Below are 23,422 nucleotides of genomic sequence, written 5' to 3'. Positions count from 1 at the left end.
CAGTCATTCTGTAAGTGTGGTCAGTTCATTCTGCAGTGATCCAGGGCTTGCACACTGGATAGTAGCAAAACGTATTCTACGATACCTCCAGGTGCAATTCAGTGCAAGCTGACGTACGGGAGGGATGCAGATTCGACGTTTTCCGGATATAGTGACGCCGATTGGGGGGAACGATCCCGAGACGAGACGATCGGTCAGCGGTTATATATTTCTTCAGAGTGGCGGTGCAAATTCATGGTGTTCCAGGAGGCAAGCTACTTTCAATGGCCACTCAAGAAGCTGTCTGGTGAAGAGGATTGTTTGTGAGCTGGAATCCCTATCAAGTGTGACAGCAGGAGCTCAATCTGTCTTGCTGAAAAGAGATAGGCTATTCGGTGAGAACGAAACACATTCCCCCTTATTCTGCGCCGCGAGTGAGGTGAGGTGACTCGCTGTCACTAGTGAGGTGACAAAAGTCACCGCGAGTGAGATGACTCTCCGTGCAAATCAAATAGAGAGTCACCTCACTAGTGACAGCGAGTCACCTCACCTCACTCGCGGCGCAGAATAAAGGGGATTGACATCAGGCACCATTTGGTATTTGTGGAGCAAGTGGAGATGAAGACGATTAATCTGGAACATGTGGCCTCCAAACTTCAGGCTGCGGATATCCTAAAGAAGGCGTTACCTGGACCATATAATAACACATCATTCGTTGCTATAGTACCTTAACCAGATTAGACCTAGGATCAGACGCTTTTATTTTCTATCAAATCTTACCGTCCAATCATTTATTGACAGCTGCTATCTACTATCTGTCAAACCTGGTTCTCATTAACCCATTATTTCCGGAGATTTGGGCGTAATTGCTTTTGTAAACAAACATGTCAATCGCTGATTTCTCGCGAATAAAAGAACAATCTTGTGAACAAACTATACTGCCCATAAAAGCATAACTGTCCCATATGAATAGGAAATCAAGCAAATATGGGACAATTATGCGAGTATCGGCAGTATACCAAATGATAGAGGAACCATTCATCTACTTGTATGTGTTGTTAGTTTTTGAGATAGAGCTTTAATTCGCGTGAAATCGTCAAATGAAATGTTTGTTTACAAAAGCAATTTCGCCCTAATCTCGAAGTTCTCAGGATTTACAACATACCGTTCGAAGAAAAATAAAACAAGGTTTTAATTTTTAACGCAAACGTAAAAAAATAAACCATTTTTGGTAAATTCAATCTTATGGTTCCCGTTTATTATGGTAATAGACTCCTAGCCAGAAGAACGCTTTTGACAGAAACTGTCCTTGGACAGTTAATGAACTTCATTTCCGAGAATTTTTCAACACTTTTCCGCTCCGAAAACGACGCAAATCGGTGCGCATCGTTCCCTGAGTACCCTCCCCCTTGAATATGTAAACTTTGGACAAGTGGACGATGGCTGTTTACATCATCCCGATCTTCCTTCCCCTCCAGGCCTACGCTTACTAGCCCGCAGTTTAAATGTACACAAAACACTTGAAAAATTGCGCTGCCCGTAAATGCTTTTGTGAGCATCACAGAAAGAATCCCCGCTTGCTGTCAGCGGTTACTATCTGCTCTCGCTTCGCGTCGTCGCGGGATACGGTGGTGGATCTCGCCTACTGTTTACATTTTCTATTTTTAGACCATCCCCATCGAGTGTGCCTGCCGTGTCTTGCGCAAGAGGGAGGGAAGATAAACACATCCTCTGTCTCTCTCTCACACTCGCGTGTGCTGGTGTGTGAGTGTTTATGATTGTATTTATTTGATATTTGATTTGATGCCCGGTTAGATGACCACCCACCCACCACCTTTCTCTGCGAGACCACCGAGAACGAGATCCGTGTTTGCTCGCTCTAGCCTAGCCTGTAGGTGATAATTACTGTTCTAATATTGCAGACCATCAGGAGGGGCGCCAAATATACCCCCGTAGAACATCGGTTGGGACGCGTTTGAGATAAATATAATTTGCGTGATTATTCAGGGAAATTTCCGAGTATTCTCTTGCTGCTGCTGCTGCTGCTCGGACGACGACATAGAGTTTGCGGAAAAATGCATGAATCACCTAGCCGGGGGACCCTGAACTGTGAACGAGCTGGTTTACGGGGCGAATGGAAAACGGATGTCGCGTTCCGGAGATCTAGGCAAGACTGGACAATTTTGTAGAACTTCGAGATCTGAACTTCCGGATAAATTGGAAAATCTAAAAAACTTTCTCATCACAACTAATGTATCCAACATGATAAGATCGGGTGCCATGATGTAAACAAATGAACCTATCCTGACAACCAATGCCTACTCTTTAGTGATTGTGGGAGTTTATTCTAAAGAAGTAAACGAAAATGTCGAAGGCATTTTTGAGTTTTGGTTCTTTTTTAAGGACAGATTCTAGGTCTTCAGAAGATACTCGGTTTTTGGAGTTTCAGAAAAAAAAAACAATGGGCAATAATTCACATTTTTTTCTAAAATTCGGCCGGGGATCTTGTCTGAGTCAGGTTTTGTCTAAGTATGGGCTTGTCTTCTTGATTGATTTATCATTGTAACAAAGATTTTCAACTGGTTCATATTTTTGAATGCGATCTTCCCAAGCAACATTGCAGGTTTTATCACGGTTTTATAGCATTCTACAAGTCTAAATCATGGTCTACAGAACTTTCATAAAACCAAAATTGTTACTTGGGTTGTCTGAATTCGGATATGTCTGAACCTGATTTGTCTACTTCTGGACTTTTCTAAGTCTAGTCTTGACTGAGCCTCGTAGGGCGTGAGTCTGGTCTTCCCTGAGTCTGGTATTGTCTGAGTAAGGTTTTGTTTGAGTCCGGTTTTGTTTGAGTCCAGTTTTGTCTTGGTCTGGATTTGTGAAACTCTGGCTTTTTCTAAATCTGATCTTATTTCAGCCTGACATTTTCTGAGTCTGTTTTTTCTGGCCTTTCTTGTTTCTAACCTTGTCGAACAAATCCGGAATCAGACAAGACTGGACACTGAAAAACAATAGATTTACGAACGACCAGACACAGACGTGACCAGAATCCGCTAGAACCGTACTGACACTAATTCGAACCTAAAGACTACCGGCCTCGGGTAATATGAAAATCAGATAAGATCGGACTCAGATCTTATGCAAGATTCAGCCAGACAAGATCGCACTCACACAAGACCAGATTTAGAAAAGGCCACAGACACTTACAAAACCAGATTCAAATAAAACCGGACTCATACACGACCAGACTCCGATAAAATTAGACAAAAACAGATTAAAAGAACTCAGGCACAGACAGAACCGGATTCAGACAAAACCGAACTCAGACCAGACTCAGAAGAGACTAGCTTATGACTGAAAATCTCTGCTATAAAGATTAAGTCAATCAATCTCAATCAGTCTGGTCCTACTCAGTCATGACCAGACGTTGACAAGGCCAGTTTCAGCCAAGATCGTAGTTAGACAGGGTCCGACTCAAATTAAACCAAAGACAGACACGACCGGACTTCGACAAACCAGTCTTCGGCAGAATCACAATCAAACAAGACCACACTAAGACAACACCATAGTCAAACAAGACAAAACCGAACTCAGCCAAGACCGAACTACGACAAAACCTTAGTCAAATAAGATAAAACCGGACTCAGTCAAAACCGAACTCACACAGGATCGAACTCAGACTAGAACTAGAATAGATTTAAAGGAGGTGACTCAGATAATATCAGCCTTACGCACGGCCGGACTCCGACAAAATTAGACAAAAACAGATTAAAAGAAGTCAGGCATAGACATAACCGGATTCAGACAAAACCGAACTCAGGCAAGACCAGACTCTGAAGAGACGAACCAGCTTACGGCTGAAAATCTCTGCAATAAAGATTAGGTCAATCAATCTCAATTAGTCCGGTCCTACTCAGTCAAGAATAGTTTCAGTCATGATCAGAGCTAAACAAGATCCGGTTCAAATTAAACCGAACACAGACACGACCGGACTCCGACAAACCAGTCTTCGGCAGGATCACAATCAAACAAGACCACACTAAGGCAAAACCATAGTCAAACTATACAAAACCGGACTCAGCCAAGACCGAACTCAGATAAAACCTTAGTCAAATAAGACATAACCGGACTCAGTCAAAACCGAACTCACACAGGATCGGACTCAGACTAGAATAGATTTAAAAGAGGTGACTCAAATAATATCAGCCTCACGCACGGCCGGACTCCGACAAAATTAGGCAAAAACAGATTAAAAGAAGTCAGGCATAGACATAACCGGATTCAGACAAAACCGAACTCAGGCAAGACCAGACTCTGAAGAGACTAACCTTACGGCTGAAAATCTCTGCAGTAAATATTAGGTCAATCAATCTCAATCAGTCCGGTTCTACTCAGTCAAGACCAGTTTCAGTCAAGATCAGAGTTAGACAAGATTCAACTCAAATTAAACCAAAGACAGACACGACCAGACTTCGACAAACCAGTCTTCGGCAGGATCACAATCAAACAAGACTACACTAAGACAAAACCATAGTCAAACAAGACAAAACCGGACTCAGCCAAGACCGAACTCAGACAAAACCTTAGTCAAATAAGACAAAACCGGACTCAGTCAAAACCGAACTCACACAGGATCGAACTCAGACTAGAACTAGAATAGATTTAAAGGAGGTGACTCAGATAATATCAGCCTTACGCACGGCCGGACTCCGACAAAATTAGACAAAAACAGATTAAAAGAAGTCAGGCATAGACATAACCGGATTCAGACAAAACCGACCTCAGGCAAGACCAGACTCTGAAGAGACGAACCAGCTTACGGCTGAAAATCTCTGCAATAAAGATTAGGTCAATCAATCTCAATCAGTCTGGTTCTACTCAGTCAAGACCAGTTTCAGTCAAGACCAGAGGTAGACAAGATCCGGTTCAAATTAAACCAAACACAGACACGACCGGACTTCGACAAACCAGTCTTCGGCAGGATCACAATCAAACAAGACCACACTAAGACAAAACCATAGTCAAACAAGACAAACCTGGACTCAGCCAAGACCGAACTCAGACAAAACCATAGTCAAATAAGACAAAACCGGACTCAGTCAAAACCGAACTCACACAGGATCGGACTCAGACTAGAATAGATTTAAAAGAGGTGACTCAGATAATATCAGCCTTATCCACGGCCGGACTCCGACAAAATTAGACAAAAACAGATTAAAAGAAGTCAGGCATAGACATAACCGGATTCAGACAAAACCGAACTCAGGCAAGACAAGACTCAGAAGAGACGAACCTTACGGCTGAAAATCTCTGCCGTAAATATTAGGTCAATCAATCTCAATCAGTCCGGTTCTACTCAGTCAAGACCAGTTTCAGTCAAGATCAGAGCTAGACAAGATTCGGATCAAATTAAACCAAACACAGACACGACCGGACTTCGACAAACCAGTCTTCGGCAGGATCACAATCAAACAAGACCACACTAAGACAAAACCATAGTCAAACAAGACAAAACCGGACTCAGTCAAGACCGAACTCAGACAAAACCTTAGTCAAATAAGATAAAACCGGACTCAGTCGAAACCGAACTCACACAGGATCGGACTCAGACTAGAATAGATTTAAAAGAGGTGACTCAGATAATATCAGCCTCACGCACGACCGGCCTCCGCCAAAATTAGACAAAAACAGATTAAAAGAAGTCAGGCACAGACAGAACCGGATTCAGACAAAACCGAACTCAGACCAGACTCTAGTTTACGACTGAAAATCTCTGCTTTAAAGATTAAGTCAATCAATCTCAATCAGTCTGGTCCTACTCAGTCATGACCAGACGTTGACAAGGCCAGTTTCAGCCAAGTTCGTAGTTAGACAGGGTCCGGCTCATATTAAATCAAAGATAGACACGACCGGACTTCGACAAACCAGTCTTCGGCAGGATCACAATGAAACAAGACCACACTAAGACAAAACCATAGTCAAACAAGACAAACCTGGACTCAGCCAAGACCGAACTCAGACAAAACCATAGTCAAATAAGACAAAACCGGACTCAGTCAAAACCGAACTCACACAGGATCGGACTCAGACTAGAATAGATTTAAAAGAGGTGACTCAGATAATATCAGCCTTATCCACGGCCGGACTCCGACAAAATTAGACAAAAACAGATTAAAAGAAGTCAGGCATAGACATAACCGGATTCAGACAAAACCGAACTCAGGCAAGACAAGACTCAGAAGAGACGAACCTTACGGCTGAAAATCTCTGCCGTAAATATTAGGTCAATCAATCTCAATCAGTCCGGTTCTACTCAGTCAAGACCAGTTTCAGTCAAGATCAGAGCTAGACAAGATTCGGCTCAAATTAAACCAAACACAGACACGACCGGACTTCGACAAACCAGTCTTCGGCAGGATCACAATCAAACAAGACCACACTAAGACAAAACCATAGTCAAACAAGACAAAACCGGACTCAGTCAAGACCGAACTCAGACAAAACCATAGTCAAATAAGACAAAACCGGACTCAGTCAAAACCGAACTCACACAGGATCGGACTCAGACTAGAATAGATTTAAAAGAGGTGACTCAGATAATAGCAGCCTTACGCACGGCCGGACTCCGACAAAATTAGGCAAAAACATTAAAAGAAGTCAGGCATAGACACAACCGGATTCAGACAAAACCGAACTCAGGCAAAACCAGACTCTGAAGAGACGAACCAGCTTACGGCTGAAAATCTCTGCAGTAAATATTACGTCAATCAATCTCAATCAGTCCGGTTCTACTCAGTCAAGACCAGCTTCAGTCAAGATCAGAGTTAGACAAGATCCAACTCAAATTAAACCAAAGACAGACACGACCGGACTTCGACAAACCAGTCTTCGGCAGGAACACAATCAAACAAGACCACACTAAGACAAAACCATAGTCAAACAAGACAAAACCGGACTCAGCCAAAACCGAACTCACACAGGATCGGACTCAGACTAGAACTAGAATAGATTCAAAGGAGGTGACTCAGATAATATCAGCCTTACGCACGGCCGGACTCCGACAAAATTAGACAAAACCGAACTCAGGCAAGCCAAGACTCAGAAGAGACGAACCTTACGGCTGAAAATCTCTGCTATAAAGATTAGGTCAATCAGTCTGGTCCTACTCAGTCATGGCAAGGCCAGTTTTAGCCAAGATCAGAGTTAGACAGGGTTCAACTCAAATTAAACCAAAGACAGACACGACCGGACTTCAACAAACCAGTCTCTGGCAGAATCGGATCACAATCAAACAAGATCACACTAAGACAAAACCATAGTCAAACAAGACAAGATCTGGCTCAAATTAAACCAAACACAGACACGACCGGACTTCGACAAACCAGTCTCTGGCAGGATCACAATCAAACAAGATCACACTAAGACAAAGCCATAATCAAACAAGACAAAACCGGACTCAGCCAAGACCGAACTCAGAAAAAAACATAGCCAAATAAGACAAGGAGTCTCCCTTAGCTTAGACGGTAAAGGCACAGCTACAAAGCAAGACGATGCTGGAGGTCACTGGGTCGATTTCCGGTTTGGTTTAGGAATTTCTCCGCTTCCTTGGGCCTAGAGTATGACTGTACTTGCCACACAATTATACTAATGCAAAAATGGTACAGACATCGAAAGCTATCAATTAATAACTGTGGAGATGCATCTAGAACAGTAAGTTGAGAACACGCAATAAGCTTGAAATGCGAAGAAGAAGAAGAAGAAGAAGAAGAAGAAGAAGAAGAAGAAAATATAAGACAAAACCGGACTCTGTCGAAACCGATCTTAGGCAAGACCGAACTCAGGCAAGTCCACATTCACATACGGACAAGGTCGAACTCAGACAAGACTAGGGTCAGGCTCAGTCAGTACCACACTGACGTTATACCGAACTCAAGGATACTCAAACGAGCTACAGCTCAGGAATGATCAGATTTAGAAAAGGTCAGTCTCAGACAAACCTAGATTCATTACCTTCGCTGAATGCATCACTGGAAGACCAATGAGTTTACACGACATCCATGAAGTTTCCCACTTCGGAGTTCGAAACGATTACCTGGATTAGCCCCGCTTATTGTGGGACGAGGAATTCGGGACGATCTCCGGAGAAGCAATAAAAATATCTCAGTTGGGACGCCCTTCGATTTCCTTTGAACCGAAAAAAAACAAGAATTGCTGAAGAAGACAGTCGGTTTGGGACGCCTCTGCAACTACGGAGAGCATGAAAGAAAGATCCGATCAGTGTAAATTTTCCCCATAGAGGATTCGGAACTACCAACGAAATTACCTTTCCTGAATGCAGTTCTGGAAGATCAGTAAGTTTGGACGAAAACCGTGATGCTTCCGACTTGGGAGTTCGAAACGAGTACTTGGATGTGGGACGACCCCGTGTGGCTAAGTTACGACACCCTCCGTGAATTTCCTCTGAAGAAATCAAACAAACAAGAACTGCCGAAGCCAGTGAGCAGGGATGGCTTCAAAAACGGTTCGGGACACTTCCGCTACTACGGAAAGAATGAGAGAAAGAAAGATCCGATCAGTGTAAATTTTCCACGTAGACGCTTCGGAACAACCAACGAAATTACCTTTCCTGAATGCAGTTCCGGAAGACCAGTATGTTTAGACGACATCCATGAAGCTTCCCAGGGAGATCGAAATGAGGAATTCGGGACGACCTCCGAAGAAGCTATAGAGTGGCTAAGTTAGGACACCCTCCGTGAGTTTCTTCTGAAGGAAAAAAAAAAACAAGTACTGCTTAAGAAGTCAGTCAATAGGGATGGCTTCAAAAATGGTTCGGAACGCCTCCGCAACTACGGAAAGCATGGGAAGTTGGGACGACCTCCGGAGAAGCTATAAAAATGTCTGAGTTGCGACGCCCTCTGTGAAATTTCCTCTGATGAATAAAAACAAGAACTGCTGAAGAAGCCGGTTGGTTTGGGACGTCTCCGCAACTACGGAAAGTATGAGCGAAAGAAAGATCCGACCAGTGTAAATTTTCACCATAGAGGATTCCGATCTGCCAACGAAATTCCCTTTCCTGAATGCAGTTCTTGAAGACCAGTACGTTTGGACGACATCCGTGATGCTTCCGACTTGGGAGTTCGAAACGAATACCTGGATGCGGGACGACCCCGTGTGGCTAAGTTACGACACCCTCCGTGAATTTCCTCTGAAGAAATCAAACAAACAAGAACTGCCGAAGCCAGTGAGCAGGGTTGGCTTCAAAAACGGTTTGGGGCACCTCCGCAACTACGGAGAGTATGAGAGCAGAATGATCCGACCAGCGTAAAATTTTCAACGTAGACGATTCGGTTCATTGAACTATCAAGAAGAAGTTAACTCTCGGGAGAAGTTCACGGAATTCCGACAATCGGTCTACAGGTTCTTCAAGTGAAGTACCGACGAGCTTCAACAGGAAAACTTGTAAAATCCACAGGATTAAAGGGCAAGTTCAGCTAGTTCAGTCGTGAGAAAATCTAAAGAATAGTTTTAGCTAAGACCTCTTGTTTAAGCTTCACAGAAATTGTCTTACAATTTGCTTTGGCATTTCCTGGACGTTCTCTATATTAGGATGACCGCCGAAAAAGCTTTAGAAAACTGATATGCTGCTGTGGCTCATCTTCACTAAAAGAGCTTGGGACGACCGCCTATTCGGGACGACTGCGGAGGTTGACTAATGTTCACAGATTGGAACAACGGCCGGAGAAGTCAATGAACAGAAATGCCTTATAAATAGAGGGTTCGGGACGCCTCCGCAACCACCCGTCCACGTAGACGATTCGGGACTGCCCAAGAAATAACCTCCATTGAATGAGAGTCGGGAAGATCGCTGAGGTTAGAGAATATTTTCCCATTTTGAAACGATCACCAGGACTAGTCTAGTTGGATGCGGTGCGGGACGACCGAGCCGCTCCGTTTGGATGGCTTGCCAATGACCGCAGTCGACTGGGAAAAGCTAAATATGATTAAATCGAAACTAATTTGCTGGATGTAATCGCAAAGCTCCTCAAGTAACGCTTCTTGACTAATCGCGTAGCGTTCACTCGGTCACATAGATTACCCGGTGCGATACAGGCCCGAACCGTTATCTCCACTATGACATTGGTTCTCCACACCCGTTTGTGTATGACCGTGTTTATTTTTATGACACAACACTCCAAATGCTATAAATAAAGCTACCAGTAGATAAGGCTCCGTGTCGCGAATGACATGATACTCCTTATCGCAGCTTTTGCCAACTTAAACTGTTTCACCTTGAACTACAACATTACTTTTTTTCTTCTTCTTCTTCTCCGCAGCTTCGCAAAGAGCAGGAACTCCAGAAGCAAAAACTATGGCATGCCTTCCAGGAGAAGAACAAGGAACTGGAGATGCAGCACCGACAACAGCTGGAACACAAGTTTCAGGTAGTTTCCGTAAGTTTTCTGCATCCGCCAAGCCCCTTGTTAGAATTAAATCCCTCTACCATTTCCAGGAATTGCGCGATCAGCGCCTGGCGGAGGAAGCCGCCCAGCAGCGGGAACGCCGCGAACGGGAAGCGATGAAGCGCAAAGAGAAGCAGGACTTCAGCGCCAACGCCAGCTCCGAGGTCAAGCAGAAGCTGCAGGTTCGATCTACCCCGATTTCCGTCCTCTAAATTGCCATTGACTCATCTTCTTCCTTTTGTTGTTGTTTTGCAGACCTTCCTCATCCAGAAGAAGCAAGCGGCCGCCTCCAATGGCATGAACTCGCCCTCGTCCTATCGAAATTGGTAAAGTCCTTCTGCACGTCTCGAAGACTGATCTAGCTAAACTATCTGCTTTTATTTTTTTAGGGGCGTCGTGAAATCCTCCTCTGGCGAGTCGATACCGGCCGGAGCCGTGGCGGCCAGTTCGCACCCGTACAAAATCCCTCCGCCACCGCCGTCGTCGATGGCCAAGTACGATTCGGACTTTCCACTGCGGAAGACAGGTGAGTGAGTGGGCAGCATCCAGTATTTGCCAGTGTTGCCAAACTTGTTTTCCCTTTTTGCCTTGTTTTCGTGGTGTGCAGCTTGATTGATTGATTGGTACTAATTGGGTGGGCGCCGCCTCGACTGAACGAGATGATAATGGGACGATGCGTCGTCTGCAGATACAGATACTGGAGATCACAAGTTGTTTTGAAATGATTTTGTTTGATTAGATTAGCGTGTGCGGTTGATTTTAGACGAAGTTGATGACTCTGATAGGGGAGGATTCAGGACTGAAATGAGGCGAAATGCATGCTGTGTTTAAGTGTTTCGCAAGCTTCGAAAATTTTAACCAAATCGAGTTTGCAAGGTTATAACTCTCAGTATGCTAATAGTAGGTTAGAGAAGCTTTTTTTTTGCGGAGAATCAGATCAAATCTCAGGTTCGAGGGGAGATCAGAACTCCTCAGAGGCTTTCCAATTAAAATTGCAAGTTTTATTGAGGTTTTAAAGCATTCTAGAAGTTTGAATCACGGTAAATATAACAGCAGTTCCACGTCAAATGACGAATCGGAAAACGGGACCTTGTTCGATTTGCATGAAACTTTGAATAATTGTTTGTTATGGGTAATCAAAAATGGACGAATTTTAGCATAAATGTAAATCATTGACCATAACAAATAATTACGCAAAGTTTCATACAAATCGGAGAAGGTTGATTCAAAAATTTACTTTTTTTCGCTTTGGTCTGGAACTGCTTAGAACCCTAATAAAACCCAAAATTGTTACTTGGGTTCATTATTATATTTATTGGACAATCGAACCGAAAATATAGCAGTACTTCGTAGAGACTCCTTGAACTTGACTTGACAATCTTCCAAACAGTCCAACGCTGGAAGTCCCTTGATCATGTTCTTTAAATCTTAATTAATAGATCTGGCAGTCCTACACAGGCTCTGAAAGTCTTCCGAACTGACTAAAGTATGTCGAACATTTTCTAGAAGTCCTCTAGACTAGACTTGAAAGTCTTCCGAACATAAATTAATGGTCCATTGATTATGTCCCAGAATTCCTCTTGACTTGGTCTGGAAGTCTTCTAAACTACACGCTCGGACAATTTTCTGAACAAAGCCAGGAAGTCCATTGCACTTAACCTGCAAATCCATGTCCATAGGATAGAAATGCACTGGAGATCTTCTTCATTTGGCCATAAGTCTTCTGGAACTGGTGGACTTCTGAACTTCTGGAATTCTCACGGAGTTGACCTGCATTTGAACAAATCCAGTCGGTTCTCTGAACATACCCTGAAACCGTTCAGAATTTACCTTGGAAATCATTTGAACATGAACAGGAAGTCAGTTATGCCTTAGAATTGATCTTTACTTTGCTGAAGCCTCCGGAAGAACCTTGCTCAGAAATGGAAAAATAAACATACCCTGAATTGCTTGTGGGCTTTTACTCAGCTCCTAGCTTCAGAAGTTTTCTGAACTTATCTTGGAAGTCCTCTGTACATACCCCGAACGTCCTCGGTTGATGTCCTAAAAGTCCTTTGAATTCTGCTTAAAATTGCACTGAACCTGGACCTGGAAGCCTGTTTGACTTAACTTAACTTGACCTTGTTTGATTATGAATGATTAGTGAGTCTGGAGTTCTCTCCGAGTCCTGGGCAATAGGTTTCAAATTTCTACTGAATCCAAGGCCCGAGCTCTGTACCGCAAGCCGCCACGCATCGCATTGTACCGCATCGACCCACCAACCCCCCCCCCCCTGATAATGATGATCCCCCCCCCCCCCAGAGATGACAAATATTCAGCTAACCAATACTGACCAACCAAACTCGCATGCTTGCTCTGCTTGTTGCCTCTTTCCCCTCTTTCTCTATCTTTTTCTCGCCACCACCGACAGCCTCCGAGTCCAATCTGCTGAAGATCCGCATCAAGCAACGGGTAATCGAAAAACGTGCCATGACCGGACCGCTGGCCGCCCGTCGGCAGGAACGACTCCAGCAGGCCGCCCAGAGGAGAATGCAGAAGCAGTCGTCGGGGCACTCGCCATCCTCCTCCGGCCAGCACGGCGCTCCGCATCTTCCCGGACAACCGCCGACGCATCCGCACCTCTCGACGCTGGCTGCCCAACATCCTGCAAGTAGGTATTCGCCGGTGCCGCGCCGCCCTCACCTCGTGCGTAGAACCGAATCAGATCTTTCCGTTTCATCGATCGCAGCGCGAGCGCGCGGTCCGAATTGGTTACATAAATATACATTGTTTTTTTTTTTTGTTTGTCTACATCTTTGCCTGCTCGATTGTGTGAGTGATTTGATGTGTTACTAAACGGCATTAATCCCAGCGAAACGCAACAGCAAACGCACATTCCCGGTCCTCTCCGAAATTCGCGTGTGCTAATTGAGACTAATAACCCAAACAACGCACGACCTTAGGCGCCATCTGTTGGCTGCTAGGAAAAGCTTTTGCTAACTCACTCTTCCTCTCCCACAGATTGCGCCGGCGGAACGCCCGACTCCGGTCCGAATTCGCCACCTGCCCTGGGCAGTCGAGGTTCTCCGTCGAATGCACCGATCCAGGAAGAGAACGAAGACCCACAGTACGGACCGGGTGGTCGGTCCAGTATCAACGACCTGTCCCTGTTCAGCTCGCCCTCGATGCCGAACATTTCTCTTGGACGGCCGCATCTGGGCGATGCGCACTCTGCTAATCATATTGTAGGAGTATTACGGCTGAGGTGCTCCAAGAACGGGATTAACCCATTTTCTTTTGTTTGCAGGCAATGCTACCGCTGAGACCTCACCAGATGGTGGCCGCCGGTCAGCCACCTCCACTATCGCACCACCCGCCGCCATCGTTCGCCCAGCACCAGGCGATGTTGGATCAGTTGACGGAGCAGCAGCTGCAGGCGGCTGCTGCGGCGGCCGCAGCGGCAGCAGCTGCCGCTGCCGCCAGTGGTCTATCGATAAATCCGACCCACCTCGGTGGGATTCACGCAGGCGTTCCCTCGGTTTACGGACACCCCATTACCGATGCCCAGGTGGCACAGGCACGACTGCACAAGCAAGGCCATCGACCGCTCGGTCGAACACAATCCGCTCCTCTTCCCCTCGGTCATCCCATGCTAACCGGAACCGGTGGCAGCGTCGTCAACATCGGGCAAACTCACTACGAAAACAGTGACGTAAGTATCCTGGTTATGCAAGGATCCCACGATCCCTATAACTCCCACTCACTGCAGGCCGAACGCCAAGCTTACGAGCAGCACCTGTTGATGAAGCAGAAGATACGTCAGACGGCGCTTAACCGGGCCAACTGCGTCCGGGAACCGCAACTCAAGGAGGAAGTCGAATCCGGCGAGGTGATCGACCTCACCGACAAGAAGCAACCTCCGAAAACCACAGTCATAACCTCAAACAGCGTTATCAAGAGCACCTCCCATACCACTCTGCTGCGGGATCCGGTGGAAAGCTTACAACAGCAGCAGCACGTCGAGTTCCTCCAGGCTCAGGCCTTGATGCGACACTCGATGCAGATCGGTATGCTTGAAGATCCCTACAACCGGTCGTTGTTGCGACCACTCTCCCGAACCTCATCCTCGCCGCTGGTACATCTGGGAACTCCGGCCAGCAGTAATCATCCGGTTGCTCTCTCTGATACCGGCCAAGACGACATTCCACCTCCCGTGAACCTCACGATCCAGAACCGGAGTCGTTCGATGCTCAGCTATACCAACGAGGGACTGGCAAGCAGTCCCGGACCGCTCCAGTTAACCACCTCTTCCTCGGCTTCCGCCATTCCCATCCGGTTGGTTCAGCAGAATGGGAAACCCACCACGGGTTTAGCCTTTGACAGTCTCATGCTGAAGCATTCCTGCGTCTGCGGAGACAACGCTGCACATCCGGAGCATAGCGGCCGACTGCAGAGCATTTGGGCACGGCTGATGGAGACGGGTCTAGCTGCACGGTGCGATAAGCTTCGCTCTCGGAAGGCCACCCAGGAAGAACTGCAATCCGTTCACTCAGAAGCGCACTCCCTCCTCTTCGGTACAAACCAGATCAACCGCCAGAAGCTGGACGCCAGTGGGGTAAGCTTTGTCCGCTTAGGGTGCGGTGGCGTTGGAGTCGATCTGGACACGACCTGGAACGAACACCATACGGCAGCAGCTGCACGGATGGCCGCCGGTTGCGTTATCGACCTGTCCTACAAGGCAGCCAAGGGTGAAATCCGGAATGGGTTCGCCGTAGTTCGTCCTCCGGGTCACCACGCGGAACCGAACGCCGCCATGGGATTCTGCTTCTTCAACTCGATAGCCATCGCGGCAAAACTGCTCCGACAGCGACTTCCATCGGAGGTCCGACGAGTTCTGGTAGTGGACTGGGATGTCCACCACGGCAACGGAACGCAGCAGGTGTTCTATGACGATCCGAGTGTGCTGTACCTGTCCATCCATCGGCATGACGACGGAAACTTTTTCCCCGGAACCGGAGGTCCTACGGAGAGCGGAACTGGTCCCGGGTTGGGCTTCAATGTGAACATTGCCTGGTCCGGTGGGTTGAATCCACCGCTGGGGGATGCAGAATACTTGGCCGCCTTCCGGACGGTCGTAATGCCAATCGCACGGGACTTCCAGCCGGACGTAGTACTGGTTTCGGCCGGATTTGATGCCGCATTCGGACACCCGGCTCCCCTTGGAGGCTACATGGTGTCGCCGGCTTGTTTTGGGTACCTGACGCGGGAGCTGATGAAACTGGCCGATGGGAAGGTGGGTTCTTACTGTTGAGTGGTGCTGTTCAGGGTTTGATGGCATTTTTTGCCGTTTCAGGTGATCCTGGCGCTGGAAGGCGGCTACGACCTGCCGGCCATCTGCGATTCCGCCCAAGAGTGCGTCCGGGCGCTGCTGGGTGACGATCTGGCTCCGATTGCCGGTACGGAACTTTCGCGACCACCGTGCCAGTCGGCCATCGAGACGCTGCAGAAGACGATCGCCATCCAGATGACGCACTGGCCGTGCGTGAAGCGACTGGCGCATACGGTCAGCTTTTCGGCCATGCAGGCTGTGAGCGGGGCGAATGGCGCTGATCGGGAAGAATCCGACACGGTGACGGCGATGGCCGGACTGTCGATGCAACCGCCCAATAGGTGAGTGTTGGAGGTTGTACGCAGTGCATATTATGAATATCCGTTTGGATGGTTTTTTAATCAAGAATCCGTCATGTGAGGTACATCATAAATCAATGGACCAATCGACCATTTGAAAATTGACAATTTGAAAATCAACCAATTGCAAATTGACCAATTGAAAATCAACCAATTGCAAATTGACCAATTGCAAATTGACCAATTGCAAATTGACCAATTGCAAATTGACCCATTGCGAATTGACCAATTGCGAATTGACCAATTGCAAATTGACCAATTGCAAATTGACCAATTGCAAATTGACCAATTGCAAATTGACCAATTGCAAATTAACCAATTGCAAATTAACCAATTGCAAATTTACCAAACGCAAATTGACCAATTCCTAATTGACCAATTGAAAGTTGACCAATTGCAAATTGACCAATTGCAAATTGACCAATTGCAAATTGACCAATTGCAAATTGACCAATTGCAAATTGACCAAATGTAAATTGATAAATTAAAAATTGGCCAGTTCCTAAATGACCGATTGAAAGTTGACCAATTGCAAATTAACCAATTGCAAATTGACCAAATGTAAATTGATAAATTAAAAATTGGCCAATTCCTAAAGGACCAATTGCAAATTGACCAATTGCAAATTGACCAATTGCAAATTGACCAATTGCAAATTGACCAATTGCAAATTGACCAATTGCAAATTGATCAATTGCAAATTGACCAATTACAAATTGACCAATTGCAAATTGACCAATTGCAAATTGACCAAATGTAAATTGATAAATTAAAAATTGGCCAGTTCCTAAATGACCGATTGAAAGTTGACCAATTGCAAATTAACCAATTGCAAATTGATCAAATGTAAATTGATAAATTAAAAATTGGCCAATTCCTAAAGGACCAATTGCAAATAGACCAAATGCAAATTAACCAATTGCAAATTGACCAAATGTAAATTGATAAATTAAAAATTGGCCAATTCCTAAATGACCAATTGAAAGTTGACCAAATGCAAATTGACCAATTTCAAATTGACCAATTGCAAATTGACCAAATGCAAATTGACCAAATGCAAATTGACCAATTGTGAATTGACCAATTGCAAATTGACCAATTGCAAATTGACCAATTGCAAATTGACCAATTGCAAATTGACCAATTGCAAATTGACCAATTGCAAATTGACCAATTGCAAATTGACCAATTGCAAATTGACCAATTGCAAATTGACCAATTGCAAATTGACTAATATAAAATTGATTAATTGCAAATTGACCAACAGAAAATTGACCAATTGCAAATTGACCAATTGCAAATTGACCAATTGCAAATTGACCAATTGCAAATTGACCAATTGCAAATTGACCAATTACAAATTGACCAATTGCAAATTGAACAATTGCAAAATGACCAATTGCAAATTGACTAATTGGAAACTGACCAATTGCAAATTGACCAATTGCAAATTGACCAATTGCAAATTGACCAATTGCAAATTGACCAATTGCAAATTGACCAATTGCAAATTGACCAATTGCAAATTGACCAATTGCAAATTGACCAATTGCAAATTGACTAATATAAAGTTGATTAATTGCAAATTGACGAACAGAAAATTGACCAATTGCAAATTGACCAATTGCAAATTGACCAATTGCAAATTGACCAATTGCAAATTGACCAATTGCAAATTGACCAATTGCAAATTGACCAATTGCAAATTGACCAATTGCAAATTGACCAATTGCAAATTGACCAATTGCAAATTGACCAATTGCAAATTGACCAATTGCAAATTGACCAATTGCAAATTGACCAATTGCAAATTGACCAATTGCAAATTGACCAATTGCAAATTGACCAATTGCAAATTGACCAATTGCAAATTGACCAATTGCAAATTGACCAATTGCAAATTGACCAATTGCAAATTGACCAATTGCAAATTGACCAATTGCAAATTGACCAATTGCAAATTGACCAATTGCAAATTGACCAATTGCAAATTGATCAATTGCAAATGGACCAATTGCAAATTGACCAATTGCAAATTGACCAATTGCGAATCAATCAATTGCAAATGAATCAATAGCAAATTGGCCAATTGCAAATTGACCATTTGCAAATTGACCAATTGCAAATTGACCAATTGCAAATTGACCAAATGCAAATTGATCAAATTGCAAATTCCTAAAAAAAAGTTAACCATTTGCAAACTGACCAAATGTAAATTGATAAATTAAAAATTGGCCAATTCCTAAATGACCGATTGAAAGTTGACCAAATACAAATTGACCAAATGCAAATTGACCAATTCCTAATTGACCAATTTCTAATTGACCAATTCCTAATTGACCAATTGCAAATTGACCAATAGCAAATTGACCAATTTGCAATGACCAATTGCAGATTGACCAAATGCAAATTGACCAAATGCAAACTGACCAATTGCAAATTGACCAATTGTAAATTGACCAATTGCAAATTAACCAATTGTAAATTGACCAATTGCAAATTGACCAATAGCAAATTGACCAATTGCAAATTGACCAATTGCAAATTGACCAATTGCAAATTGACCAATTGCAAATTGACCAATTGCAAATTGACCAATTGCAAATTGACCAATTGCAAATTGACCAATTGCAAATTGACCAATTGCAAATTGACCAATTGCAAATTGACCAATTGCAAATTGACCAACTGCAAATTAACCAATTGCAAATTGACCAATTGTAAATTGACCAATTGCAAATTGACCAATTGCAAATTGACCAATTGCAAATTGACCAATTGCAAATTGACCAATTGCAAATTGACCAATTGGAAATTGACCAATTGCAAATTGACCAATTGCAAATTGCCCAATTGCAAATTGACCAATTGCAAATTGACCAATTGCAAATTCACCAATTGCAAACTGACCAATTGCAAATTGACCAATTGCAAATTGACCAATTGCAGATAGACCAAATGTAAATTGACCAAATGCAAATTGACCAAATGCAAATTGATCAAATTGCAAATTCCTAAAAAAAAGTTAACCATTTGCAAACTGACCAAATGTAAATTGATAAATTAAAAATTGGCCAATTCCTAAATGACCGATTGAAAGTTGACCAAATACAAATTGACCAAATGCAAATTGACCAATTCCTAATTGACCAATTTCTAATTGACCAATTCCTAATTGACCAATTGCAAATTGACCAATAGCAAATTGACCAATTTGCAATGACCAATTGCAGATTGACCAAATGCAAATTGACCAAATGCAAATTGACCAATTGTCAATTGACCAATTGCAAATTGATCAAATTGCAAATTCCTAAAAAAAAGTTGACCAATTGCAAATCGACCAATTGCATATTAACGAATTCAAGCGAAACACCAAATTTAAGCTACGAACTACCGGAGTTTCCTCTTGATGGGGAATAATTTATAACTTAAATCTACACATCCTACAAAATCCACTCAAACTTCTAACATTCTTCCACCCACAGAACATCGGACATTTCCCGCGAGGACTCCGAAGAACCGATGGATCAGGACGAATCGAAGTAAGTCCCGCACCGTTATCAGGTTTATCGATCTTCGAGCATTGTGGCCGTTGCTGACTCGTTGCCGCCCCTGGCTGAATCACAGCGATCGAATCAATCAGCCCTTTTTTTCCCGGGCGGAGTGGAGGTCGAGTGAGAGTGAATGTGGAGGCGCGTTCGTTCTGTGTTCGAGCGTGATGAGGAGGAGAAATTTTTTTGGAACGGAGTTGCAGCTAGTTTTTTGGATAAAGCCCGAAAGGAAGCGGGAAAATGTTACCTCGAGGTGTGAAAATGTTGGCGGGTTGGTTGGAGAAAAATCTGAGAGCTTAGGACGAAACTAAATTTACACGCAAATTCGGTACAAGCAAAAGCTAGATTATATTTTTGGGTCAGTTTTTTTCCCCGCAAGTAGAAAACCGGAAGAGCGGGGATTTTGAGGTTTGGCGGAAACGAATTTTAGATGGAAGGTGCTTGAATAGCTGAGGAAAGGTGGAAGGTAGTAGAATCAATCGAATCAGGGAAAACTTCGCGGTCGATTTTTCGGTGGAAACAAATCGAAAAATTAACATAACAATCGCGTCGTGACGGGACGACTTATTTTCTCGGACGTTATAGAACAGATAGGCAAAAAATCATCGTACTTTACGTTAGTTGTTATATACGGCGGGAATCGGGCCGTGGCGGAAGTGGCAGTAAAGGCGATTGGCGATGGGACTTTATGAAGTTTGGGTAATTTTGTGTATTTTCGGATGCTTTTCAGTTCAGCGTGCGTTTCGATTTTGACAGCGTCAAAGTGCACTGAACGAAATCGTTGCCTTGTTTTGTGCGGAATATGCAGACAAACATTTTAAGTAGGGATCTTTAAAGCCATCGCCAGTCGGGTCATATTTGTTTTTTTGAGGTACATATATATATATCAACATATTGAATGCACATAAGCAGACGAAACTTGTAGGTGATAAATCGAAACAAAACTTAGTAAACTGTGGATGTTTTACACACAAAGCAAGACTATTTCCGTTTTTCGTTCATCGTTCGTTGTTGGCTGTTGTTGACAAACAGAGTAGATATATAACCAGAGAGCAAAACTGTACTGTATCGCTAAAATCACTCTAGATGTGAATGGATGATAAAAAATTAAAAAAAAACTGTTCAAAAAATCCACCATTTTCGTAACTAAAATTACTATTGTATAGATAAAAAAACTTAACGGAGTCGATGCTAAGCAAGATAAGTACGTTTGTTTTACAAAATGCAAGAAAGTGGTAATTACAAAGTAATTTTTATAGAACGTGATCCCGCCTGTCGGGTGGGCGAAAATTTATTTTATACTTGTACTAAAAAAAACAGAAACTGGGAATAATTTTTGTGCATCACTTTTGCAAACTTTTCCACTATGAACATAAACGAAAGTTACCCCGTTGGTGAGTAATAGATATTCCTTCCACAACAAAAATAACAAACAAGCAAACTAGGCTGAATTAACACACTGCAGAAACAAGCCTATACTGAACTCCTTAATTGTACTAAAAACTAGACGTTTAAAAAAGAACGAAATTATTGCTCAACCTTTGAAGCACTTTGAACCCGAACAAAGTGTACCGCTTGGCCCGGCCGTTGTTCCAAACCAGGAAGTACAGTCAACTCTCGCTAACTCGATATTGAAGGGCCCATCGAGTTGGGGAGGTAAATTTTGGAAATTTGTATGGCAAAAGTGGTCGAAGTAGCCTGGATTTGCCTGGAGTTAGGGAGAGTTCACTGTAGTACCGAAACAATAAGCGCCCACACAGATATCGAATCACACGCATTCATTTAAACCAAATAAAATAAAATTGACTGCTGCCATCAAACAATAACCTTAAAAGAAACCTTTAATCACATTGAAAAAAAAAACGGAAAATCAGAGCGAAACAACAAATGAAGGCAAACAAGGCCAAGAAGAAGAAGAAGGAGCAGAGGGCGAGAAAAAGTAAATATTTATAGTAATTATTGAAAGAAGAGCATACATTTTTAAAGCAGAAAAGTTTATCTTTAATAAGTGTTGAGTGACCTTAATGTATACCAACGAAGAAAACAAAACAAAATATAAAAAGGTAAGCAAATTTAATACAAATCTTATCCAAACAAAGCTTTCGACCCGTTTGAACGCTAAGAAGCTACACTTTTTCAAACTAAACGCTGCATATATTTATCAAATAGCACACTCACAAACTTACAAACACGACCACACATGCCAGTAGAAGGAGTAACCAATACAAACATTACCCTGAAGCACTTCTTTCTACACATCCGCTTTTGAACGAACGCGAAGGTATTTTACATCAACTTTTTGACTGGTTCAACAGGTTTATTTTTGTTGATGGGGTTGTACTAAAAAACAACTATATTTGGACAGGTTCTCCGGCGTCGCCTTGGATGACGTGAGAAACTTACACATACATATATGCATACCCTAATATTTGTTTGATTCCCTCAAGCGCGGATCAATTTGTACTAAAAAACGGACTAGTTTGTAGCTTGGAACATTTTTCCCCGAATTAAAGTGCTGGCCACTTTCGGTTTCGTTTCTTGAAAGGCGTAAACGCAAATACACCCTTTTACCCGTTTCCAATCCTACGGATGTCGTTCTCTTTTTTTAAATAAATATATTGATCTAGTGATAGTAACCGTGGCATCGAGAGAGATTTGTACTAAAAAAATAAAAACAGAAGCTTCTATAATAGGTGTGAGATGTGATATTGTTTCTCAAGCAAGTGCATTTTTTTGTCTCGTTTTATCCTCCTCTTCTTCGGTTTCGGTATAGACGCTTTGGTTTGTTTACACTATAGGAAAACCTCTTCCTCTCCCCCATTTGTGTGAGGGGTTTTTTTCAAGAACACAAACACACGAATGACGACAGATTTCGAACTCTTTCACATTCACTAGACACACACAAACAAACAAACAAACAAATACTGAATGGAGAAATATTTGATGAAAATGAAAACGAATCAATACGCTTTTGTTGTACTAAACAAACAAGTAAGAGTTAAATTTAAAGAAAGAAAAAAAAAACTAGGAAAATGTAAACAAATCACCTCAACAAAAAAAGGAAACTCATATTTAGCTGAAAGTGAAAATATAAACAAACAAAATAATATGAAAAAAGAAACTGAGCCAACATTAAAATAAACATTCCTCTTTTAAAGAAAGAAAAGTAATTTATATTTAAAGAAAAAAAAAGGTGAAACGGAAACACGTTACAGAGCTAAGATGGTACGAAATGTTCGATTTGTGTAAAAGAGAAACACAAAACAAAACAAAAACACACACACACACACACATTTACGAATGTCTATACTTTTAGTTCTTTACTCGTCTGTGCATAGGTTTAAGGGAGCCCCATAGTGTGGGAGCTACGCGTTTGTAAATAGTTTAGTTTAACGAACAAAACAAATCGAACTGGTTTCCTTGTACTAAAAAAAGAGAAGATTCTTTAACTATCATTAGCGGTTATGTTATCTATATGTATGGTTAGTTTAAAATGAAACTGTCCCCTGCCCCATTTGCGGCGGTACACTGTCCGTCGGAGATTGGGGAATCGTTTAATTTTATAAAACTGTTGCTGTTTTGTTTCCTTGTACTAAAAGAAAAGAACGAGAGTTTATTATGTTTTCCTTTTTTGTTTTACATCAATCACACAAACACACACACACATACATGCAAACAAACAGACAAACTTATTGAAAAGAAAAGAGAGAGAGAGGGAGGAAAACAAAGTTTACTCCTACCACGAATAGCTAGTTCAAT

The 23,422-nt window shown here is 43.0% G+C and overlaps 1 protein-coding gene across 4 annotated transcripts in view; it reads left to right on the top strand.

Moving 5' to 3' along the window:
• LOC135713311 (histone deacetylase 4-like) overlaps positions 1–23,185 on the top strand; it is a 259,155-nt gene extending 235,970 nt beyond the window's left edge. The window contains exons 4-13 of one of the 4 annotated variants that reach the window (XM_065236404.1): positions 10,317–10,424; positions 10,493–10,624; positions 10,698–10,768; positions 10,832–10,968; positions 12,853–13,092; positions 13,443–13,666; positions 13,729–14,133; positions 14,191–15,714; positions 15,775–16,091; positions 19,598–23,185. In XM_065236404.1, the coding sequence (XP_065092476.1) occupies positions 10,317–10,424; positions 10,493–10,624; positions 10,698–10,768; positions 10,832–10,968; positions 12,853–13,092; positions 13,443–13,666; positions 13,729–14,133; positions 14,191–15,714; positions 15,775–16,091; positions 19,598–19,658 (3,219 nt within the window). In that variant the 3' untranslated portion in view covers positions 19,659–23,185. Of the gene's footprint in view, positions 1–10,316; positions 10,434–10,492; positions 10,625–10,697; positions 10,769–10,831; positions 10,969–12,852; positions 13,093–13,442; positions 13,667–13,728; positions 14,134–14,190; positions 15,715–15,774; positions 16,092–19,597 lie in introns of all 4 variants that reach the window. The other 3 variants (XM_065236405.1, XM_065236403.1, XM_065236406.1) reach the window with 3 other exon arrangements.
• The last annotated feature ends 237 nt before the right edge of the window (positions 23,186–23,422 follow it).

Source organism: Ochlerotatus camptorhynchus, unplaced genomic scaffold (assembly GCF_037179485.1).
Source record: "Ochlerotatus camptorhynchus isolate MF236.1 unplaced genomic scaffold, CSIRO-AGI_Acam_v1.1 ptg000550l, whole genome shotgun sequence".
In the NCBI taxonomy this organism is placed as follows: Eukaryota; Metazoa; Arthropoda; class Insecta; order Diptera; family Culicidae; genus Ochlerotatus; species Ochlerotatus camptorhynchus.
Note: the sequence above shows the minus strand (reverse complement) of the source record. Positions and strands in the feature narration are given on the sequence as shown.